General features: G+C 50.3%; 1 protein-coding gene across 4 annotated transcripts in view; it reads left to right on the top strand.

Moving 5' to 3' along the window:
* The window catches only part of Esrrb (estrogen related receptor beta), a 159190-nt gene that overhangs the window by 129887 nt on the left and 10453 nt on the right, over positions 1-18850 (top strand). For all 4 annotated transcript variants that reach the window (XM_085697350.2, XM_048449266.3, XM_048449268.3 and 1 more), the window contains 2 exons: positions 13465-13575; positions 14022-14183. In XM_085697350.2, the coding sequence (XP_085553476.2) occupies positions 13465-13575; positions 14022-14183 (273 nt within the window). The remainder of the gene's footprint in view (positions 1-13464; positions 13576-14021; positions 14184-18850) is intronic.

Below are 18850 nucleotides of genomic sequence, written 5' to 3'. Positions count from 1 at the left end.
CTAGGCTTTTGACACTAGAGCATTGGATCACAGGTTCAGCTGGTCAGGCCCCAGGGAGGGAGGTGAAGTTTATGAAGGTCTAAGTAGCCTTCCCGGGGAGCTATTGAATGGCCAATGGTCTGACTCTAGTGGTGGCCAGGGATGTCTCTGGGCTTCTACCATGATGTCTCGTGTTGATTATTGATTAGAGATAGTCTTCATATAGTAACACTGATTTTTTTGTTTGTTTGTTTAGTTTTGTGTTTTTAACTGGTAGGTAACTGCATTTATGGGGCACACCGCGGTGCTTTGCTTTATATATTATAGGGAGATTCAATCAAGTTAGCGGACATACCTATTACATCACCGGTTTGTTTTGTCTCTTGTGAGAGCATTAAAATTCTGTATTAGCAGTCTGGACATCTGCAGTGCGTCATTGTGTTCAGGGGGGCCCAGGCAGTGCAGTGGGGAGATTTAACAAAGCAGCTGTCTGGGGTCCCCCATAGCTTGTCTGTCCATATTTAGCTAATGATCCTGATTCATAGTAAGTGTCTTGAAAATGAAAACAAAATTTTAATTAATCAATTGTAGGGCTGGGATCAAACCCAGGACCATACATATGCCAGGCGAGTGCTCTGCCTATCTGAGCTACAACCCTAGCCCTCTGCCCTTTGAGAGGTCATCTCACTAAGTCACTTGGGCAGGCCTTGAGCTCTGAATCTCTCTGTTCTGGCCTCCCAAGTAGCAGGATACCACCAGACTGGGATACATGAATTTTTTTTTTTAACTTAGCTACAATGGAGTCCTCACAGATGGTGAGTACGCATTCTGCTTGCGTCCCTTGTGGCGATTTCTTGATTCTCTTTATTCAGAAAGTAGTAGTTCAGAGGTCTGGCTGTTCAGGACAGGGTAGAGCTCTCCCATCTCAGCCTGTGGCCTACTGTTCTAGGTCATGACCCCAGTTCTCACAGCTAGCCAGAGCACCTAATCACATGGGCACCCCACTCAATGAAAGAGGCGGGGAGTTAGCCGGGATGCCATGTGGTTGGCCAAAACACTGTTGGCATGGAAGAAGGGATTTAGAGTACAGACATCTTCAAAAGTATTTAGTGTGTGTGTGTGTGTGTGTGTGTGTGTGTGTGCAGATGCCCCAGCGTGTAGTGTGTGTGTGTGTGTGTGTGTGTGTGTGTGTGTGTGTGTGTGTGTGCAGATGCCCCAGCGTGTACATGGAGGTCAGAGGTCACCTTTCTGGAGTCAGTTCTTTCCTTCCAGTATGTAGTTCCCAGGGATTGAACTCAGGTTGTCAGGTTGGATAGTAGAGTTATTTACTGCCGAGCCATGTCAGCAGCACAGGACTGCTGTGGTTGAGCGCATTTGCCAACATTTGCCAAACAAGTACCGACACCTCCACCACAAGGCATTCTCCAGGTTCCCGTGCCGGTTCCCTTTACAATTTATCTTCATTCCTGAAAGAAACCATTACTTTGGCTTTTGTCTTACTGTCTCTTTGCCTCTCTCTGTAGGTTCATCATTGAGGTTTTTATTTTGTTTGCTGAGGTGGGGTTTCATTTTTTTACCTCAGGGTTACCTTGAATCCTCAGCAATCTTCTTGCCTGTTTCCAGGGAGGAGCTGCCCTACTCAGCCTCTAGCTTTATTCTACTATGTTGTTATGTTGTTTTCTAGTTTTTTAATGAAATTATGCTTGTGGGTTTTTTTTTTGTGGGATGGTGTTGTTTGATTTTTTTTTTTTTTTTAAAGTCAGGGGCTTACTTTGTAGCCCTGGCTACCCTGGAATTATCCTGGAATATATTTATGAAGTTTGTTGTTATTGTTTTAAGATCTTAAGTTATTTATTATGTGTGCCAGGTGTCGTGACACATGGTCTTTAATCCCAGCACTCGGGAGGTAGAGGCAGACACCGTGAGTTCCTGGACAGCCTGAGACCCTGCCTCAAAAACAAAACAAAACAAACAAAAAAGTGTGTGTGTGTGTGTGTATCTGTGTATCTGTGCCATGTGTTCGTGTGTGCCCTTGAAAGCCAGAAGGGGCATTGGATTCCCTGGAGCTGGATTGCAGGCAGCTGTGAGTCACCTGATACAATTGCTGGGATCTGAACTCAGGTCCTGGAAGAGCAGCAAGTGCTCCTCGCAGCTGAGGCATCTCTCCAACCCAAGGATTCTGAACCATTGTAGTCAGTATATCTCTGAGGCAGATGCTGCTTCTTGCATAGTTAATTTTTTTTTTCATTTCTTCAACGTAGAAGCCAGAAAACATTAGGTTTTGCAGGTTACAAGTACTCGACCCCACTGATGTAATGATAAGTTGGGCTGTGTTTCCATAAAGGGCAGAGGGTGTGTGTGTGTGTGTGTGTAGTATGTGTGTGTGTGTGTGTGTGTGGTGTGTAGTATGTGTATGGGTACCAGTGCACAAACCGGAAGAGGACCCTGGCTATCCTGTTTCTGTCCCTCTAGGTAGGCCCCTACAAATTGCATGGTCTTCCTGTCTCTGCCTCACACAGTGCTGGGTTAGATGTCATGCTTGCTTTTTACGTGGGTGCGGAATATTCCACTCTTTTGAACCCAGATCCTCACATCTGTGCAGCAAAGTGCTCCTAACCACTGAGCCCAGTCCCAACACCTGATTTTATGTGGCCCCGTAGGTTGCCAGGGCTTCTCATGTGTCAGACAATCACGTGCGGCTTTTAATGACTTAATTTTTTAAAAAGATTTATTTATTTTAATTTTAATTATGCGTGTGAGTGAGGGGCAGGGTGTGTTCAGGTGAGCACAGATGCCCGTGGAGGGCAGAAGATGTCGGCATTGAAGTCCCCTGGAGCTGAATGACAGGTGGGTTGTGAGCCACTCTGATGTGGGGAAGGGGAACCAAACTCGGGCCCTCTGGAAAAGTAAGCACCCCTGACAGCTGAGTTGTTTCCCTCTAGCCTGATCCCTGGGGGGTTTAATGTTGGTCCTCTTTTATTTTTAGATTTTTGTTTGTTTTGTTTTGTTTTCTTGAGACAGGTTCTTGCTATGGAGCGATAGCTGACCTCAAACTTGATGCTTCCCTACAGCCTTAGCCCCCCATACTGTGTGTGTGTTTGGTTTGGTTTGGTTTTTCAAAACAGAATCTCTCTATGTAGCCCTGGCTGCCCTGGAACTCACTCTGTAGAGCAGGCTGGCCTTGAACTCTAGAGAATCACCTGCCTCTTGAGTGCTGGGATTAAAGGTGTGTGCCATCACGTGTGGTTGAGTGCTGTGATTTAAGCATAAATCACCACACCTCCACAGTAGGTGGAGACTGCTCATTCATTCTCAGCCGCCCAGACCTGAATAATCTCACAGAAACTATAATTACAACACTGTTTGGCCAATAGCTTAGGCATATTTCTAGCTAACTTTTATATCTTAAATTAACCCATTTCTATTAAGTTATGTATTGCCATGAGTCTCATGGTTTACCTGTAAGGTTCTCCAGTGTCTGTCCTTCTGTCTTTTTCGGCAGCTACATGGCATCTCTCTGACTCCTCCTTCTTTTCTCTTCTATCTCTGCTTGGAATTCTCGCCTTGCTCTATTCTGCCCTGTCATAGTCCCAAATAACTTTTTTTATTCGTTAACCAATAAAAACAACACATATAAAGAAGGACTTCCCACACTACGTCTGCATCCTTCTTCTTTGTTGTCTTGAGGCAGGGGTCTCAGTGCCTCAAGCAGGCATTGCTTGCTGTTCATTTCCACAGTTAAGGCTGGTCCAAAGAAGTGCCATCTTTTTATGGCCCATGTCAGTGACCTAAGTAGATCTCTGGTCTCCTGGCCACATTCCTTCTTAGCCCTGCTGCAATCAGAGGCATCTTTTCGCTCTTTTTGTTTGTTTGAGAAAGGCTCTCACTATAGCCCTGGCTTGGCCTGAAATGCATACGTAGACCAGACTGGCCTGGTACTCAGATACCCACCTGCCTCTGCCCTCTAAGTGTTGAGCTCAGGTCTGCTCTGAGACTCCACCGTCCTCTCCACAACCTCATCATGTCTGTATTCCTCTCCATTCAGTGCCAGCCTCACCAACTTGCTTTCATTCTCCAAGCCTGGCAAGACCTAATTCTCACCTTAGGGATTCTAGACAGTGCCCTCTCTCAGTGTGTTCCCGAAGGCAGGCTTCTTGTCATTTCGGTCTCCATGTAGATGTCATCTCCTCCATCACCTGCCATCAGGACCCCCTCCCCCCCATAAACCTTGTCATTGAACTTCTCCTGCTCAAGAAATGACCTTGTTTATTTACTCCGCTTATTTTGTTTACTCTGCCCTTCTCCTAACACCCTTGCTTTCAGTTCAAGACGCTGGGTGGCAAATTGCCTTTCCCCCGGACTGTCAGCTCCAGGGTGGTGGTGTGGTAGTGTACATGATTGAAAGGCCCCAGTGGAGTATCTGAGACCAGCAGGCTGTGGTGGCATGATTGATTAGCAGTGTCTATCACGGGCAAGGAAATGGAAAGTAGTCGCACAGGTGACAGGACCTGCCATGCTTGATCTGACCCAGCTGTGCTTCAGTGACTTTCCTAGGGCCAAGCGGCTAGGACACGACAAAGCTGGGTGGAGTCTAGGCTTCTTGTAGGAAGCTGGTCCCATCCTCAGTCTGGGTTCCTTGCCCTACAGAAGCCTGCAGTTCCTCTCCAGCAAGGACGAAGTAGAGGAGGGGCTGGCTGAACTGAGTTTTCCCTGTCGGGTGTAGTTTTAGACATCGGCCGTGGGAACACAGGGATAACACAGACTTAATGTCCTTAGGAACGTGGTGCTGTGGGCCAGGAGGGTCTAGAGGAGGGAGAGGAGCAGCAATAGCCAGAATACTGGGATTCCCCTTTAGATATTCAGGGACCCGAAGTCCATGTACCAGTTGGCTGGAGCCTGGGAATATGAGGTAGAGGTGTGTGTGTGTGTGTGTGTGTGTGTGTGTGTGTGTGTTTATCCATCAGGAGATTCCCCTCCCCCAAACCTCTCCCTCTCTTTCACCAGGTGTACTGTTTGGGTTTTGTCAACTTGACACAAACCTAGACCTATCTGGGAAGAGGGAATCTTAATCGAGAAAATGTCCCCATCATATTAATCTATAGGCAGGTCTGTGGGTGTACTGTCTTATTATTTATAGAGAAGCAGGTGTCATCCCTGGGCAGTGGTCTGGGTTGTATAAGAAAGCAAGGTGAGCAACCCTCCGGGAGCAAGCCAGTAAGCAGCGTTCCTACATGGTCTCTGCTTCAGATTCCTGCCTTGGGTTCACTCCTTGACTCCCCTCTAATGATGGACTCTAACCTGTAAGCCCAATGAACCCTTTCCTCCCTAAGTTGCTTTATTAGTCATAGTGCTTATCATATCACAGTGGTAGAACGTGAACTAGGACACCAGGGTGAGCTTCAACCCGCAGTCCCCCCTGGAAAGAATGCTCAGAACAAAAAAACTGTATCATAGAGACCCAGACCCTGCATACAATCACTGAAGAGCTTTGAAAAGCTTCAGGTTGTGGTGGCTCATGCCTTTAATCCCAGCACTTGGGAGGAAGAGGCAGGCGGATCTCTGTGAGTGTGAGGCCAGCCTGGTCTACAGAGCGAGTTCTGGGACAGCCAAGGTGTCTCGCATGGGTGGGTGAGGGCGCTAGACCAGAGGTTCTCAACCTGTGGGTCGTGATCCCCCAGTGACTGAACGACGTTTTCATGGAGTGGCCCACGACCATCAGAAAACACAGATATTTATGCTATGATTCAGAACAGTAGCAAAATTACAGTTATGAAGTAGCAACGAAAATAATTTTATGGTTGGGGGTCACCACGACATGGGGAACTGTATCAAAGGGTCTATATAAGCATTAAGAAGGTTGAGAATCCCTGCTCTAGACAGTACATGACCCCAGACAGAGACCCCCAGGCTCAGAGCCTCCAAGGAGCATGCCCTCCATTCTGAGCTGTCCCCTTCCTTGTAGGCTTTTCTCACCATGCAGGACTGAAATGGAGTGGCACTCGGTCACCTACAGATCCAGACTCAGAGCCTTGCTCTGTCCCTCCTGGCTCTGTGACCCTGTCCAGGTCTTGTGTATACCACCAGGCTTGTCTAGAACTTCTCTGCATACTAAAATAGCCTTGAATTTCTGACCGTCTTGTGCTGGGCTTACAGGCAGATCCCACACACAGGTTTATGCAGTATCGCAGATTGAACTCGGGCTTTCTGTACGCTCCGCCAGTGCTCTGCCATCTGAGCTACCTCCCCAACCTACCCGACCTTTCTCTAGTCCTCCGTTTTCTCCTGAGGACAGCCCTGAACTCTCCATCCTCGCAACTGTCATACAACTCAAATGTTAGGTGAACATGCACCTTTTTGTAAACTGAGGATGGTGGAGCCAGTGCCGCCGGCGGGTCGTGGACAGGAAACGTCTCAACCCTGAACACAATAGCAAGGTCAACAGGATCCTTCTTGGCTTCAACGTGGGACAGGAGTGAGGGAAGGGTTCTGGCTTCCAGGCTGGTCCTCCCCGTACCCTTGGTAAACCTCCCCTTGGGCCGAGAGCCACGTGACGGTGGAGAGCAGCGCCAGGACAGGCCTGGGGCCAGGTGCAGGACCATGCGTTAGCTAGTTATTTTTAGTGCATGAAAGAAACTGAAGCTGGCTGCTGCCCCAGTACAATCAGCTATTTTTGCTTTGAAAGACTGGGATCCCGTCCAGCCTTGAGGGAGGGGGTTGCAAATGAGAAGCAAGGTGGTGGTTTGGGGGGGGTATGGCGAGGAGTGGGAAGTATTGCCCTTCCATTAAGAAAGAGTGGAGGCCCAGTGGCGTCATGGCGTCCATTTAGTCAGTGCCTGATCTGGAACTCTAAGGTGCCTGCAGTGGATAGCAGAGGCCAGCAGGTGGGGCATGGCTTTGAGATGTTCCCCCTCTTCTTGAAGCTTCTGTGCCATCTCCTGGGCCCCCAACCAGGGCTCCGCAGGTCCCTGTCTGTTAGCCTAGTATCTTGAGGCTGGGGAAGGGTAGAGCAAGTGTGACTTAGCCAAGGCCCAAAGCTCTGTCCCTGGACTGAACTGAGGTGGCTACTGGGTTCCATCGCTGTCACGCCTGGCAATTTGAAATTTATTTTATTTTGAGATAAAGTCTTCAGGTAGCTAAGGCTGACCAGAAACTCACTCTAAAGCCCAAGCTGACTTGGAACTCAGGTTGATCCTTCTGCCTCAGCCTTTCAAGCGCTGGGATTACAAGCACGAACGAAATCCCTGCACCTGCTACAAATGGGACCCAGTGCTTACTAACTCTTCATCCCAGATTCCTGCCCATCCCCGGTGTCCAGCCTGCCTTCTCTGTCTGACCTCGAGGACTCCAGAAGCCTCAAAGGTAGAGCTGGACCATCGCTGCCTTTTTTCTGTCTGGCTTATTTCACTCCGAATGACTGAGGAATATACGTGTATAAACCACGTTTGTTTGCCCATGGTCGCTAATGACTGTTGAGGCTGCCCCTGATGTTAGCTCCCGTGAGCCGTGCTGTAGTGAACGCTGGCGGATTTCCACCTTCCGTTCTTAGTCGGGGTGGAAACTCGGGAGTAGGGTTTGTGGTGATCCTGGATAGTTTTTTGAGTTGCCTACACACAAACCGTTCTACACCTCTGCCAGCGTTTTCCAGAAGTTTTTCAACTTTTCGTTTTGAGATCATTGAGTTCCAGTTGTAAGCAGATACAGAACAGTTCCATGTCCGCTTCCCCCAATTCCCCCATCGCAGTGCCTTGGAAATCTAATATACGACCGAGATGCTGACGTTGTGTGACAGACAGAGCATCCTTAAGGATGAGGTATTTTTAGCAGTGGTGTTAGCATTTGTTTAACATTTACTGTTTGCCATTGGAGGGTTTTCAAGTGCTTGCATGAATTGACACGGGTTTAAATGCGCTTTAGCCCCATGAGGTAGGCACCACTACCCCATCACCCCATCCCAGTCCCGGGAAGTGGAGGTCCAGAGAGGTGAAGATGCTTACCCTGTACCACTTGAGTATCTGGTATAGTTTAGTTTACCAGCTCTGCTCTAGGCCACTGCTTTTCCACTCTACCTATGCCAGGAAACCATCACACTTGTCCAGATGCCTAGCACTGGCCAAAACTCAAGGACCCTGTCTTCCCAGGGCCATGAATTGCATTGATTATCAATCTTTTTTTTTTATATTCACGACATAATCGTCGAAGCATTAAAGTTCTCTGTACATCCCAATGGGTTAAGCAGTATCCAACAGTAGTTCAAACAAAGGCCATGTGCTATTTAGTATTTGGAGATCTGCAATGATTTCCATACTGGCATTATTAATACCTTTCTGTATTTGGAAAAGCTCAGGGATAGGATCTGATAATCTCAGACAGTAACTATAAGTTAATTAGTGTTTTAATTGCACTTCCTGACTCTGCTTTTTGGGTATTTTGCTTAATATAAGTATACAAACAATAAGCATTCTTATTTCAAGACTCCCTTTTCTCTCTCTCCCCAGTTGGTGTTTGGAAATTACATCCCAATTTAGGAGTAACTGTCCCTTGCACCAGTCAGAGGAGATGACTTCTGCCAGACCCTCTGGTAGCCAGTAGCATAAGCAAATGAAGTTGCTTTCTATCTTTTCTGTCCCATGTAGCCCAGACTGGCCTCAAACTTGGCTGTACAGCTGAGGATGACCTTGAAGTATGAATCCTCCTACCTCTGCTTCCCAAGTGCTGGCTTTCTATTCCTAGCAAGAAGCCTGGGGTAACGATTGCTGGAGGTATTCCCTTGTAGTTGAGGTTAACTTCAAGTGTTCAACTCTTTCTTCTATGCTTTCAATGGTCTTGGTTGGCTGATTCATGGCTGACTGCAAGGTGGCCCACACAAATCTCCGCTTCCCCCTCCCAGTCTGGGTAAAAAGTCAAAAAACAGTTGCACCAAATCTACATGGCACTTTTATTAGAAAACCCAAACCATCCTGGGGCGCTCTCATCATGGACTCCCCTTAGCATCCATTTTTGGGGGTCACACCTGGCCTTAACTACCAGAGAAACTTCTAAAATAGGTGACAGGATTGTTGGGACTGGCTGGGACTTGTTGCTTCTGCAAACAAACCCAGGTTCTGTTGGCATGGAAGAGGGGGGCGGAATGGAACATGGGTAGTGATGTCTGAAGGACCCACCTGCAGGCTCAAGGTGACTCAGTGTCTGGTGGTGGGAGTCCTTAGGAGGAGGACCAGCCAGTGCCATTGTGTCTGGCTTACTGAATGAATATAAGAACTCATTGGGAGGTAAGAACAAGCACAATTGACTATTCTCTAGTGTGTGGATATCCATTGTTGTTCTTGTTAGGTACTGACAGTTCTCAGTCCTAAGCAGAGTGTAGCAGTAAAAACAGGCAGAAAAGGCAGGGAGAGATAGCATTAAGGTGCGGAAGGTAAAGATTGCTTGGCCTTGGTGGAAGGGTGTCCAGGAAAGTTCAGAGGCCTGAAGGATTAACCTGGGCGAAAGTCTATGTTGCTGACTGGGTTGGAACTTTGAAAGTTGTGAAGAAGCAGGGATTAGCAGGAGGAGCTTCATAAGGGAGGTCCTGCCTTGGACCAGTGGGACATAGGGAAGTCATGGGAGGAGCTGGCCGAGGTGAACACGTCAACCTCCTCGTTGGCCACCACAGCTAAGTACTGGGCTTGTCTGGGCACGCTCAGCCGTATCTGCACGTGGGGTGGTGGTTCTGTCACGGGAGCGAACAAAAGGAGGCCAGAGAAGTCTCAGGAAAAGCCATGATCCAGGAAGGCCTTCATGGGGAGAATCCAGAAAAGTCACTGTTTCTAGGCGGTGTCGACAAGAAGGTCAAGGTCATTGGATTTGGAGGTTGGCACTGACTCTTCCTGATTTGTGAGAGGCACAGGCCCGTGGCCTCCACTCCAAATAATCATTAGCAAATCCTGACCAGTGTCGTACAGGGCTGTAGGGAGAATAGAACCCACTGGCCTAAGAGCCAGAGGCGTGATGGGAGCAAACCTGAGGTGGCTCTGGAAGTAGCAAGTGAAGAACAGTTCCTGGGCTGTCAGAACTCCTTGGCAATGCCCCTGCCTCAAGAGTATTAACATTTCAGGAAAGCCTGGACTCCCAGCAGAATGGGTTGCCTGCCTCCTCCCAAGCCCAAGGATGACCGTGAAGCACTGAACCACCTTCTCCAAGTGTCAGGAACTATGTCAGCATGAGCATGATCCCCGGGTTCCCTGGTCATAGACTTCATGGGTTTGGATTTGGACAAGAGTGTAGAAACAGTGTTGGCGTGTGATCCTTAGTTCCAGCCAGAGAAGCTGACATGGCAGTTGATACCCATGGGCATCACTGGATGTCTGGCTTTAAAGAACTGGAGGGGAAATGCCGGGGTGAGTCTGAGTCCTTGAGATGTGTCCTGGAAAGTCGCTCCTGGGAATGGCAAATGGGTTTGGGTACTGACTCTTAGCGGGCAAGCCAGCCAGCCCCTCCACCTGCTTTCCTTATTTGTTAAATGGGGTAATGGCAGCCAGACCGTATGTTGTGGGTTAGACGGTGTAATGTATATAGAAAGTCTTCTGTGAGCCATGCTGTTAACCACTGTTGATGTGACTTACCAGAAAATTGAACACTGCTTTCCTAAGCACCTGCTGGCTACCAGGCTCCATGCCAGAACCCAAGGTGGGCCACATGCCCCTCCTGACCTTAAGGGACACGTAACCAGCAGGGGAGGCCCCGGTGCTGTGAAGAAACACCTGGTGGGTGTTGCAGGGTGGTGCTCTTTCTCATCAGGTCTTTCTTAAGCACCCACCAAGGTCTTTAATCAAGTCAGAGAACATTCAAGAAGGAACAGCAGAGGTGTTAGCTGCCCCCCAGCCTGTTTCAAAGGTCCTCTCTAGCTTACAGTCACCTTAGGGTGGGCTAGAGGGAGAGGCAAGTCCCTTGGAGTGACTTGTGGGGAAAGTGGGGTAGGACCCCCCTTTGGACTCAAGAATAAGAGTGCATATCAGCCTCTGGCACATGGAGGGGGTGCCCATGGGCCCTCAGTGTCCTCTGAATGCAGTAGGGTTGCACTCTGGGTTGTGTGGCATTTCAAGGGGGTAGCCTGAGCTTAGTTCGGGTAGGAGAACAGTAAGCAAGGGTCTCCTGCCATGTTGTATCTCTGCCTCTATCAGAGGGGATTTCAGGAATGGGGGACAAAAGTGAGCTATGGTCCAAGCCTGTAAGGTTAGGTTTGTGCTGGGAGACTGAGCTGTTTCCTGTGTCCCCTAAGGGCCAGGATGGCGAGGGAGGTGGAATCTAGAGCAGGTCCTCCAGGATACCCCAGGAGCAGCGCCTACAGGCTCTGCATCTCCTAACTCATCTTGGTGAGATGTTTATTTGGGGACTGGGAGTATAGCTTGGTTAGTAAGTTCTTACCCAACAGACACAAGGTCCTGGGTTCAAACCCCAGTGTTGTATAGACGGCTCGTGGTGTCACGTGCCTATAATCCCAGTCTGTGGCCCACACTTTGAGAAGACCGCCCCTCTCTCCTCTGCCATCACTAGCCATGCTATGTATGCTGGTTGCTTGCTGTGACCTCAGTTCTGTCCCAGTGCGTTGGCTACCAGCTGCCTCAGCCTGGGCCCACCGGTAAGGCTAGCAAAAGAATCAAAGCATCATTTAGCTGGTGATGGGGAGATAAATCACCCAGACCGGGCCTCCTCAGTGTCTGAGGAGTACCAGCAGGTTGAACAGACACAGCCAGCAGCAGAACCCAGAACGGCCCTTCCTTCCCTCACCCTCATGGCTTCTTGCACGTGCATCCTTTGCTCGGGTTCTGCTCCTAGAGAAATCAACACAGACATGGACCTGTTACAGCCATTCGACTGTCTCAACAGAGGTGAGGGTTGCTGACAGCTTCTCAAGAGGTTCACGGACCAGGCTTAGAAAGCAACAGATCCCAGAGTGCTCAGGAACAGGGAATAGGTAACCAGGATGTTGTACATGTCCTGGGGCTGCCCACATATTCTGTACCCTCTTCCTTCCCATTGGATGACCCTGTGTCACGGACTCAACATTTCACCTCTAAGGGGGATAAAAAACCCAGGTCAGTGGGAGAGCAGCCCAGTGCAACAAGATGACCCCCCAAATGGGAATTAGCATTAAGTAGAAGTGAGGGGCGGGATGCTGAGTCTGCCTCTTCCCCTGTAGCCTACAGCCTGTGTGGCACCTGTTACAGGAGGACTGTTAACGAGCTGAGGATGTAGCTGTTGTGTCCAGTGCTGGCCCGGTACAGAGGGGGTCCTTCAGTCCTTCCCTTGCCCTGTGTAAACCGTGCGGTGGTGCAGGCCTATAATCTCCACCTTGGGAGATAAAGCAATGGGGGGGGGGATCTAAAATTCAAGGCCAGTTTTGGGAGCCACTCCGGACTAGGTGTGGTTGAGAGGTAACCGGCTCCTTAAACAGTTCCTTCTTGTTGGGCTTGGCTCCTATCTCTGTAGCTCTAGCACCTCCTTTACCCTCATGGAGAGGCTGTGGGCTGCAGCCTTTTATGGAAACTGGGGTGTGGGCCTGTGGTGTCTTCCCAGGCTCCTTAGCCCCAAAGGCATTGTCCCACCGACAAAAGGGGTTCTCTAGGCAGCTTCCTCTTTTCCCTAGGGCTATTTGTATGTAACTAGTTGTGTGCCCTATCAAAGAAGTGGCCCTCAGCAGGAGTGAGATGTAAATCACCTTTCTATCAAGTGGCTGTTTCGGCTTTCTCTCCAGCGGGTGGGCTGGACTGAGTTAAGTGGGCAGGCTCTTTGTCTCTCTTTTCAGATCCGGCCAGTCTTCCTGGAAAAAGGAAGGGCCGGCTTTAGGTGGGGTACTCTTACCTCCAGGGGAAAGAAGAGGAGTTAAGCTTTAGAGGAACTTAGAAGCTGAGGCTTTCTCTGAGGACTGTCTTCATGTGCCTTTTTACTCTTGAGACAGTCTCATGTAGCCCAGGCTGGCTCTAAACTCCCTGTGTTGCCGACCATGGACTTCGATCTTCCTGTCTTCACCTGAGTGCTGGGATGACAGGCATAGGCCACTCTGCCTGTTTTCCATGCAGGTGTTGGGAATTGAAGCCAGGGCTGTGTATGTGCTAGGTGTGCACTGTACCAACTGACCTACCTCACTAGCCCCTCTTTCCCAGCTTCGTGAACTCAGCCCTCGCTGATACAAAGCAGAACTGAGATAGGGACACTTGGCAGGCGGCTTTGTTGTGCCTTCCTTTTGGAGGTGAGGGCTCAGAGGGTTGCGGTCTCAGGGTGATTTTAGGGGGAGCTGCCCCTGGAGAGCCCACTGCTTGCTGCTGCCCCTCGGGGAACCATTACAGGCAGGACCAGGCTAGCAGGTGGGATGGGCTGTTATTTCAGATGGTGTCTCGCCTCCTGCTGTGAGACTGGATAGCCCTGAAGCTGCAGATCCTAAGTCAGTGGCTTCTTCCCTGGAGATTTGGAACGGCTCTTGATACGAACGTCTTTCTTCCCTGACAGGTGTGCGCCTTGACCGAGTGCGTGGAGGCCGCCAGAAGTACAAGCGACGGCTGGACTCGGAGAACGGCCCCTACCTGAGCTTACAGATTTCCCCACCTGCTAAAAAGCCAAGTGTGTGCCAGGCAGCCCTTCCCCATCCCTTCATCCCCTGCCCTTCTCTGCCTGGAATAGCGGGCATCCTCCTGGGGCCATTCATTGTGGATCTAAAGACGGCCAACGGTGCCCGGTATTGGCTGGCTTCATCAGAAGCCCTGTCTACATGGGATGGCACAGAACTGGCCTCCGTGTGAGAAATAAGGACCCCAGCACCCAGGCCTTGTCTCCAGCCCCTCCCTCCCAGAAATGACTGTGCCAGGGTCCTCTGAGCAGCTGCCCATTGTTGAAGACACCTCCGTGCTCTCCTTACTGCTGCCTTGCTGCTCCTTACTGCAGCTTTGTGATGTCAGGGAACAGACAGATGCCAGCCACCTTTGACCCCCCCTCCCCCCGGGCTTCAGCCTGACACTACCCCTTCTGCCCCAGACATTTACTGTTTGCCCCCTCTTTGGTCATTGCAGTGACTAAAATCGTCTCCTATCTACTGGTGGCTGAACCCGACAAGCTGTATGCTATGCCCCCTCCTGGTATGCCTGAGGGAGATATCAAGGCCCTGACCACTCTCTGTGACTTGGCAGATCGGGAGCTGGTGGTCATCATTGGCTGGGCCAAACACATCCCAGGTGAGTCATGGTGCGGTGGGGGCAAGAGTGGTAAGGGACTCCAGGCTCACCCCATTCTGTAGCTGTGCCTTTGGTGTTTGGTGCCTGGCCCGAAGAAGCCTGGAAGGCCTTTGCCACCCCACTTACGGCCCTTCTCCGCTATGGGATTGGGGGGGGTAGCATGCCGAAGGTTTAGGAATGTTTGTGGGCTTCCCTGGGGCTCATCAGAACGGCTTGTCATCTTATTAGGACCTGCGGTATGGGGTAGACAGTTGAGAATACTTGGAGAGCAAGGTCCTTAAACCCACAAGACAAAACAGTAGGCGTCTCCTGGAGTTCACTGGCCTTACCGTGGGCAATGCTCCCTTCTTTTACGGTAGCTGCAGGCCGGGAGGCGTTAGGAGCAGGGCCTTGGGAGTTGGACCCGGTTCAGATTCTAGGCCCAGAAGCTCTGACCTGAGCCTGCCACGTGACCCGTGGAATGGGAGTATGAGAACTCGGCCTTTGTAGATAAACACGGGTGAAATGAGGTTGCTGGTTGAGATGTGGAGTCTGTCATGTGCCATTGTCACTCACCATGGCCACCTGGTCTCATTGTTGAGCCTCAGGGGCAGGAGCAGCGCTGCATGTACGGTGTATTTCAGGCCCCACGGGCCTGTCTTCACTCTGAGCTCCACTGTGAGCCTCTCTCGGTCTGGGTGAATGATGGAGCCCTTGGAATTCCATATTGCACCCACATGGGAGCCTTTCTCTGTGCAGTTTAAGGTCCTGCCCTGTCCTCCAGCACTGGGGTTCACTGAGTCAGAGAACCCTTCCCCGAGCAGACTCTTTGTAGCCACATGACACATGGCTTTATCTTTGTGTCTGTAGATTATCTTTGTCAGCCGTGGTCCGAGAAGACAAGCATAGCATACGTGGCACCGTAGCAAAGCTGTGCTGACCTCTGGGTGCCAGCACTTGCCTGAGGTGATTCTCCCTGTTGTGAGTGAGACTCACGTGTGCCCCTCAGGAAGGCACCAACTTGTGGACAGGGGTTGGAGATGTTGCCGACACGAACCGTCGGCAATTCTAGAGGATTCTGAAGTGGTCCCTTAGCACTCTTAGCCTTGCGTGGGTTTGCCCAGGCACCTGCCTAGTACGTCCTTCATAAGGAGCTCAGCTCAGTCTCCCGGGATTACACACTCAGTAGTTTTTAAATCTGCCCTGTGCTGCCTCAGCACAGATGTGGTGTCAGGCCGATGCTTAAGATACCTCAGCCTGGATTGCTCCACTAACCCCAAGCCAAATTGGGCACAGCCACCCCAGCCCAGCCCTTAGATTACTACTCTGGGTCAGATAGGTACAGCTTCAGAGGGACGGCTCAGGAGTGGCGCCTGGCGGTCTCCCGAATCAGTACATCTTCCTTCTGTGAGCTTTACCCCATAACACCCGAGGGGAAGGAGCGTCCAGGAGACTCAGTCTTCCTGATCATGTGTTTCTCACATCTGTGCCAAGTAAGAGGGACAGGCTGAAAAGTTTCTGCACCCTGATAAACCTCTCCGCCGATGCAATAATCCAAATCAGACCCAATCATACCAAATTAGAAAAAGCCCAGGTTTAACGGATACAAATGCTCCTGGATGGCTTTGCAGTCCCCCCAGAGAGGAGCCGGGAAAGGAAGACCAGAAAACCACATGTTTGTTCTCCGGGGGACAGTTTAAATACCCTGTAGGAGTGGTCTTGAGCATCTCTAGAGGGGCAGAAGTCTAGAATGAGGCAACTCCCAGGGGAGGGGTTTGGGGTAGAACTTCCACCCGAACACAGGCAAGCAGGGTTATTGTTGGGAGCATAGGCTTTGGAGCCAGACAAGCGGGGCTCCTGTTCCAGATCTGCCTTTATTGACCTTGTGTGAGGTTTTTCTGAGCTTCAGTGTTCCCATTTGTAAAATGGGAATCCCAGAAGTTCCCATTAGGTATCCCAGGAGCAGGTCACTCAGAACTGCCACCCTACCATGGTTGTCATAGTTACCAGTAGTGGTGCAAGCCTCCTTTGCACCTGCATGTCATCTCCAAAGAATAATTCCTGTGGATTATAATCAAGGTGAGTGTGATGGGCTCACACCTGTAATCTCAGCACTCTGGAAACAAGAGACTTGCCGTCATTTTGAGGCCAGTCTGTTGTGCCTAGCGAATTTTAGGCCACCCAGGCTGCCTAACGAAAGAGACCCACCCTATCTCAAGAAACCAGAGCCATAAATAAGAGGAAATAAAGTAAGCAAAGTCTCAATCGTTTATCTTACATATTGACTTGCATAAATCTGCATGTTGAATCATTTAGTTAATTAATAAAGGTTTCCCGTCACTGTTTGTAAGTCTCACACTAAGGGCAAGGACACACCTTTTTTTTTTTTTTTTTTTTTAATGTGTATGGTAGGTGTTTTGCCTGCATGTCGGCCTATGCACCGGGTGCATGCAATGCCCAAGGAAGAAGAGGGCGTCAGATCCCCTGAAATTGGAGTTAGAAATGCCAGTGATCTTCCATGTGGGTGCTGGGAATCTGCCCTGAACCCTCTCTATAGGAGCAACAAGTGACCACTGTCCCATTTCTCTAGCGCTGCGTCCACTATATGTTTAAACTACTGACTTAATCCTACTTCTGATGGAAAGCTCATTTAAAGATAGGCTTATGGAGAGAGAAAGCACTTGAAGATTGATTAGGGGCTCCCATGTTAGAGCCCACACCAAGACCACGCTGAGTTGTCTCAATTCTGGTGGTGGTGGGGGGGTTGGGCACGCGTAAGGGAGGGGTTTAGACTGCCTAGGCCCAGAGTTCTGCAGCAGTCTTTAGATGGGATTGGCTCATGCTTCATGTCTTCAGCCTGTGGTCTGCAGGCAGGTGCACAGAGGGTCTCCCAATATGTGACTTACACAGTTTTAGGGGTGCCTGCCCATTAACCAGAGATGCAACCTGAAGCCTCTAATAGGTTCCCATGTCTGAAACTCATATATATTGTATTTCCGTACTCTTACCGCACTGGAGTTTATTCTGTCCTTCTGTATCTTATGTCCTGCTGCCTCCCCCTGTGTCTGGGGTCATGAAGACCACCTGCGCATATCTGTGCACTGCATACCCCTAATACTCGGCCTCATGACTGAGGTGGCTTCATGTGACAAACGGGCAGGCGGCACATACAGCAAGGATACACCATAAAACAGCCCGATTCGTGTATGGAACAGAGTAGAGCAGGGCGGCCCAGATCACTTAAACTTCAGTATTTCCTGCACTCTTCTACTTCCTATGTTCATACCCTGTTGACCTTGGGGAACTGAAACCTCGAAAGAGGGCCTATTGCTTAAGGCTTTCTCTTTTGGAGACAAGGTGTGACGATGTAGCTTTGGAATGCTTCACACTTGGAGTGATCCTTCTGCCTCCACCGTTTCAATGCCAGGCTGCCAGTAGTAGCAATTTGCTCGGTTATTGCTTGGGTCTCTTTGAGGTTTCACTACTGGAAATGCAGTTTTGGCTCGAGTTGAATTTCCCCAGTATTGGGCTTCCTGGAGGGCAAGCCCTAGCCGCGAGAGCAGCCACAGCCGCGACCTCTTACTCCCACGATCCAGAGATTAGCGCCTAAGCCGGCAACAACAGCCTTTGCCTGGGCAGAGTTCAATGAGTTGCAGGCTCCCTGCATTGTTCGCCACTTGTCTGCCCTCCCCAGGCAGCTGGGACTCCACCCTGGCCAGGAGAGCCTTCACGGAGAGTCGCCTCCAGTGCCCAGCTCAGACTGCTGTGTGCAGGGGATCCCCAGAGGCCTCTTCAGGAAGGCTCTCTGGACAGCCTGCTCCCAAGGAACCACCGTCTGGCGGGATGAAGGATGAGCTGCCGAGTGACAGCAGCTGTGTCTGAAGTGGCCCCGGATCCTATAATTACATCTCCCTTTATTACCTCTCTAATGGCTCTCCAGGTCGGCAGAGACCATCATAAATTAGCAGATTATGAACTCCACTTGCCACAAATTACGTGCTTTTTTTTTTTTTAATTCTAGGAGCGCATAGTGTCATGGGGGATGGGGCCAGCTGTTATTAGATCCACTGGTGCAGATAACAGTTTTCCTGAAGCCGTAGAGCATAGGGAGGGAGGGAGACCTGTGTGCCAGGGGCCCTGGGCTGGGCAGTGCCCCCAGAATGAGCTGCAGGGAGCAGTGGTCAGCCTTGTCACCAGAGCCTCTCTCAGACCCCCTGCTGCAGGGGACCTTGCTGGCCCTCCATCTCTGATGAATTGATAGGGGCCCAACCCAATTGGAAACACAAGTGGGGAGGGGGGATAGGCGGGGGAGCACCAGCTGCTTCCTTTTAAATAACAAAGGATAAGAATCGACTTTGCAAATGCCAGAAGTGACTGTGAAAACCTCCAAGGCCCCCATGTGGGAGCCTTCTGGGAATTCCCTGTGTGTGTTCCCTGTATTCCCCCCCCCCACACACACCCCGGGGCTTGCATTTTAACACTGTATTCCCCTACTGTATCATGCGTGTCATGACGTTAAATACTTTTGCATTTCCCGTCTGCAGACCGAGAAGTGTTTTGTGTGGCCACGCATTTAACCTCAGCACCCCTAACATGGTGTCCTCTGTCCCGGAAGGCAGGTCACCTCTAGTGCTCAGTGGAGTGACAGGTTGGCTCTGGTTGGCTCTAGCGTCTGTACCACCGGTGTG

Source organism: Myodes glareolus, chromosome 11 (genome assembly GCF_982192425.1).
Source record: "Myodes glareolus chromosome 11, mMyoGla1.1, whole genome shotgun sequence".
In the NCBI taxonomy this organism is placed as follows: domain Eukaryota; kingdom Metazoa; phylum Chordata; class Mammalia; order Rodentia; family Cricetidae; genus Myodes; species Myodes glareolus.
This window is presented reverse-complemented; position numbering and strand designations above follow the sequence as displayed.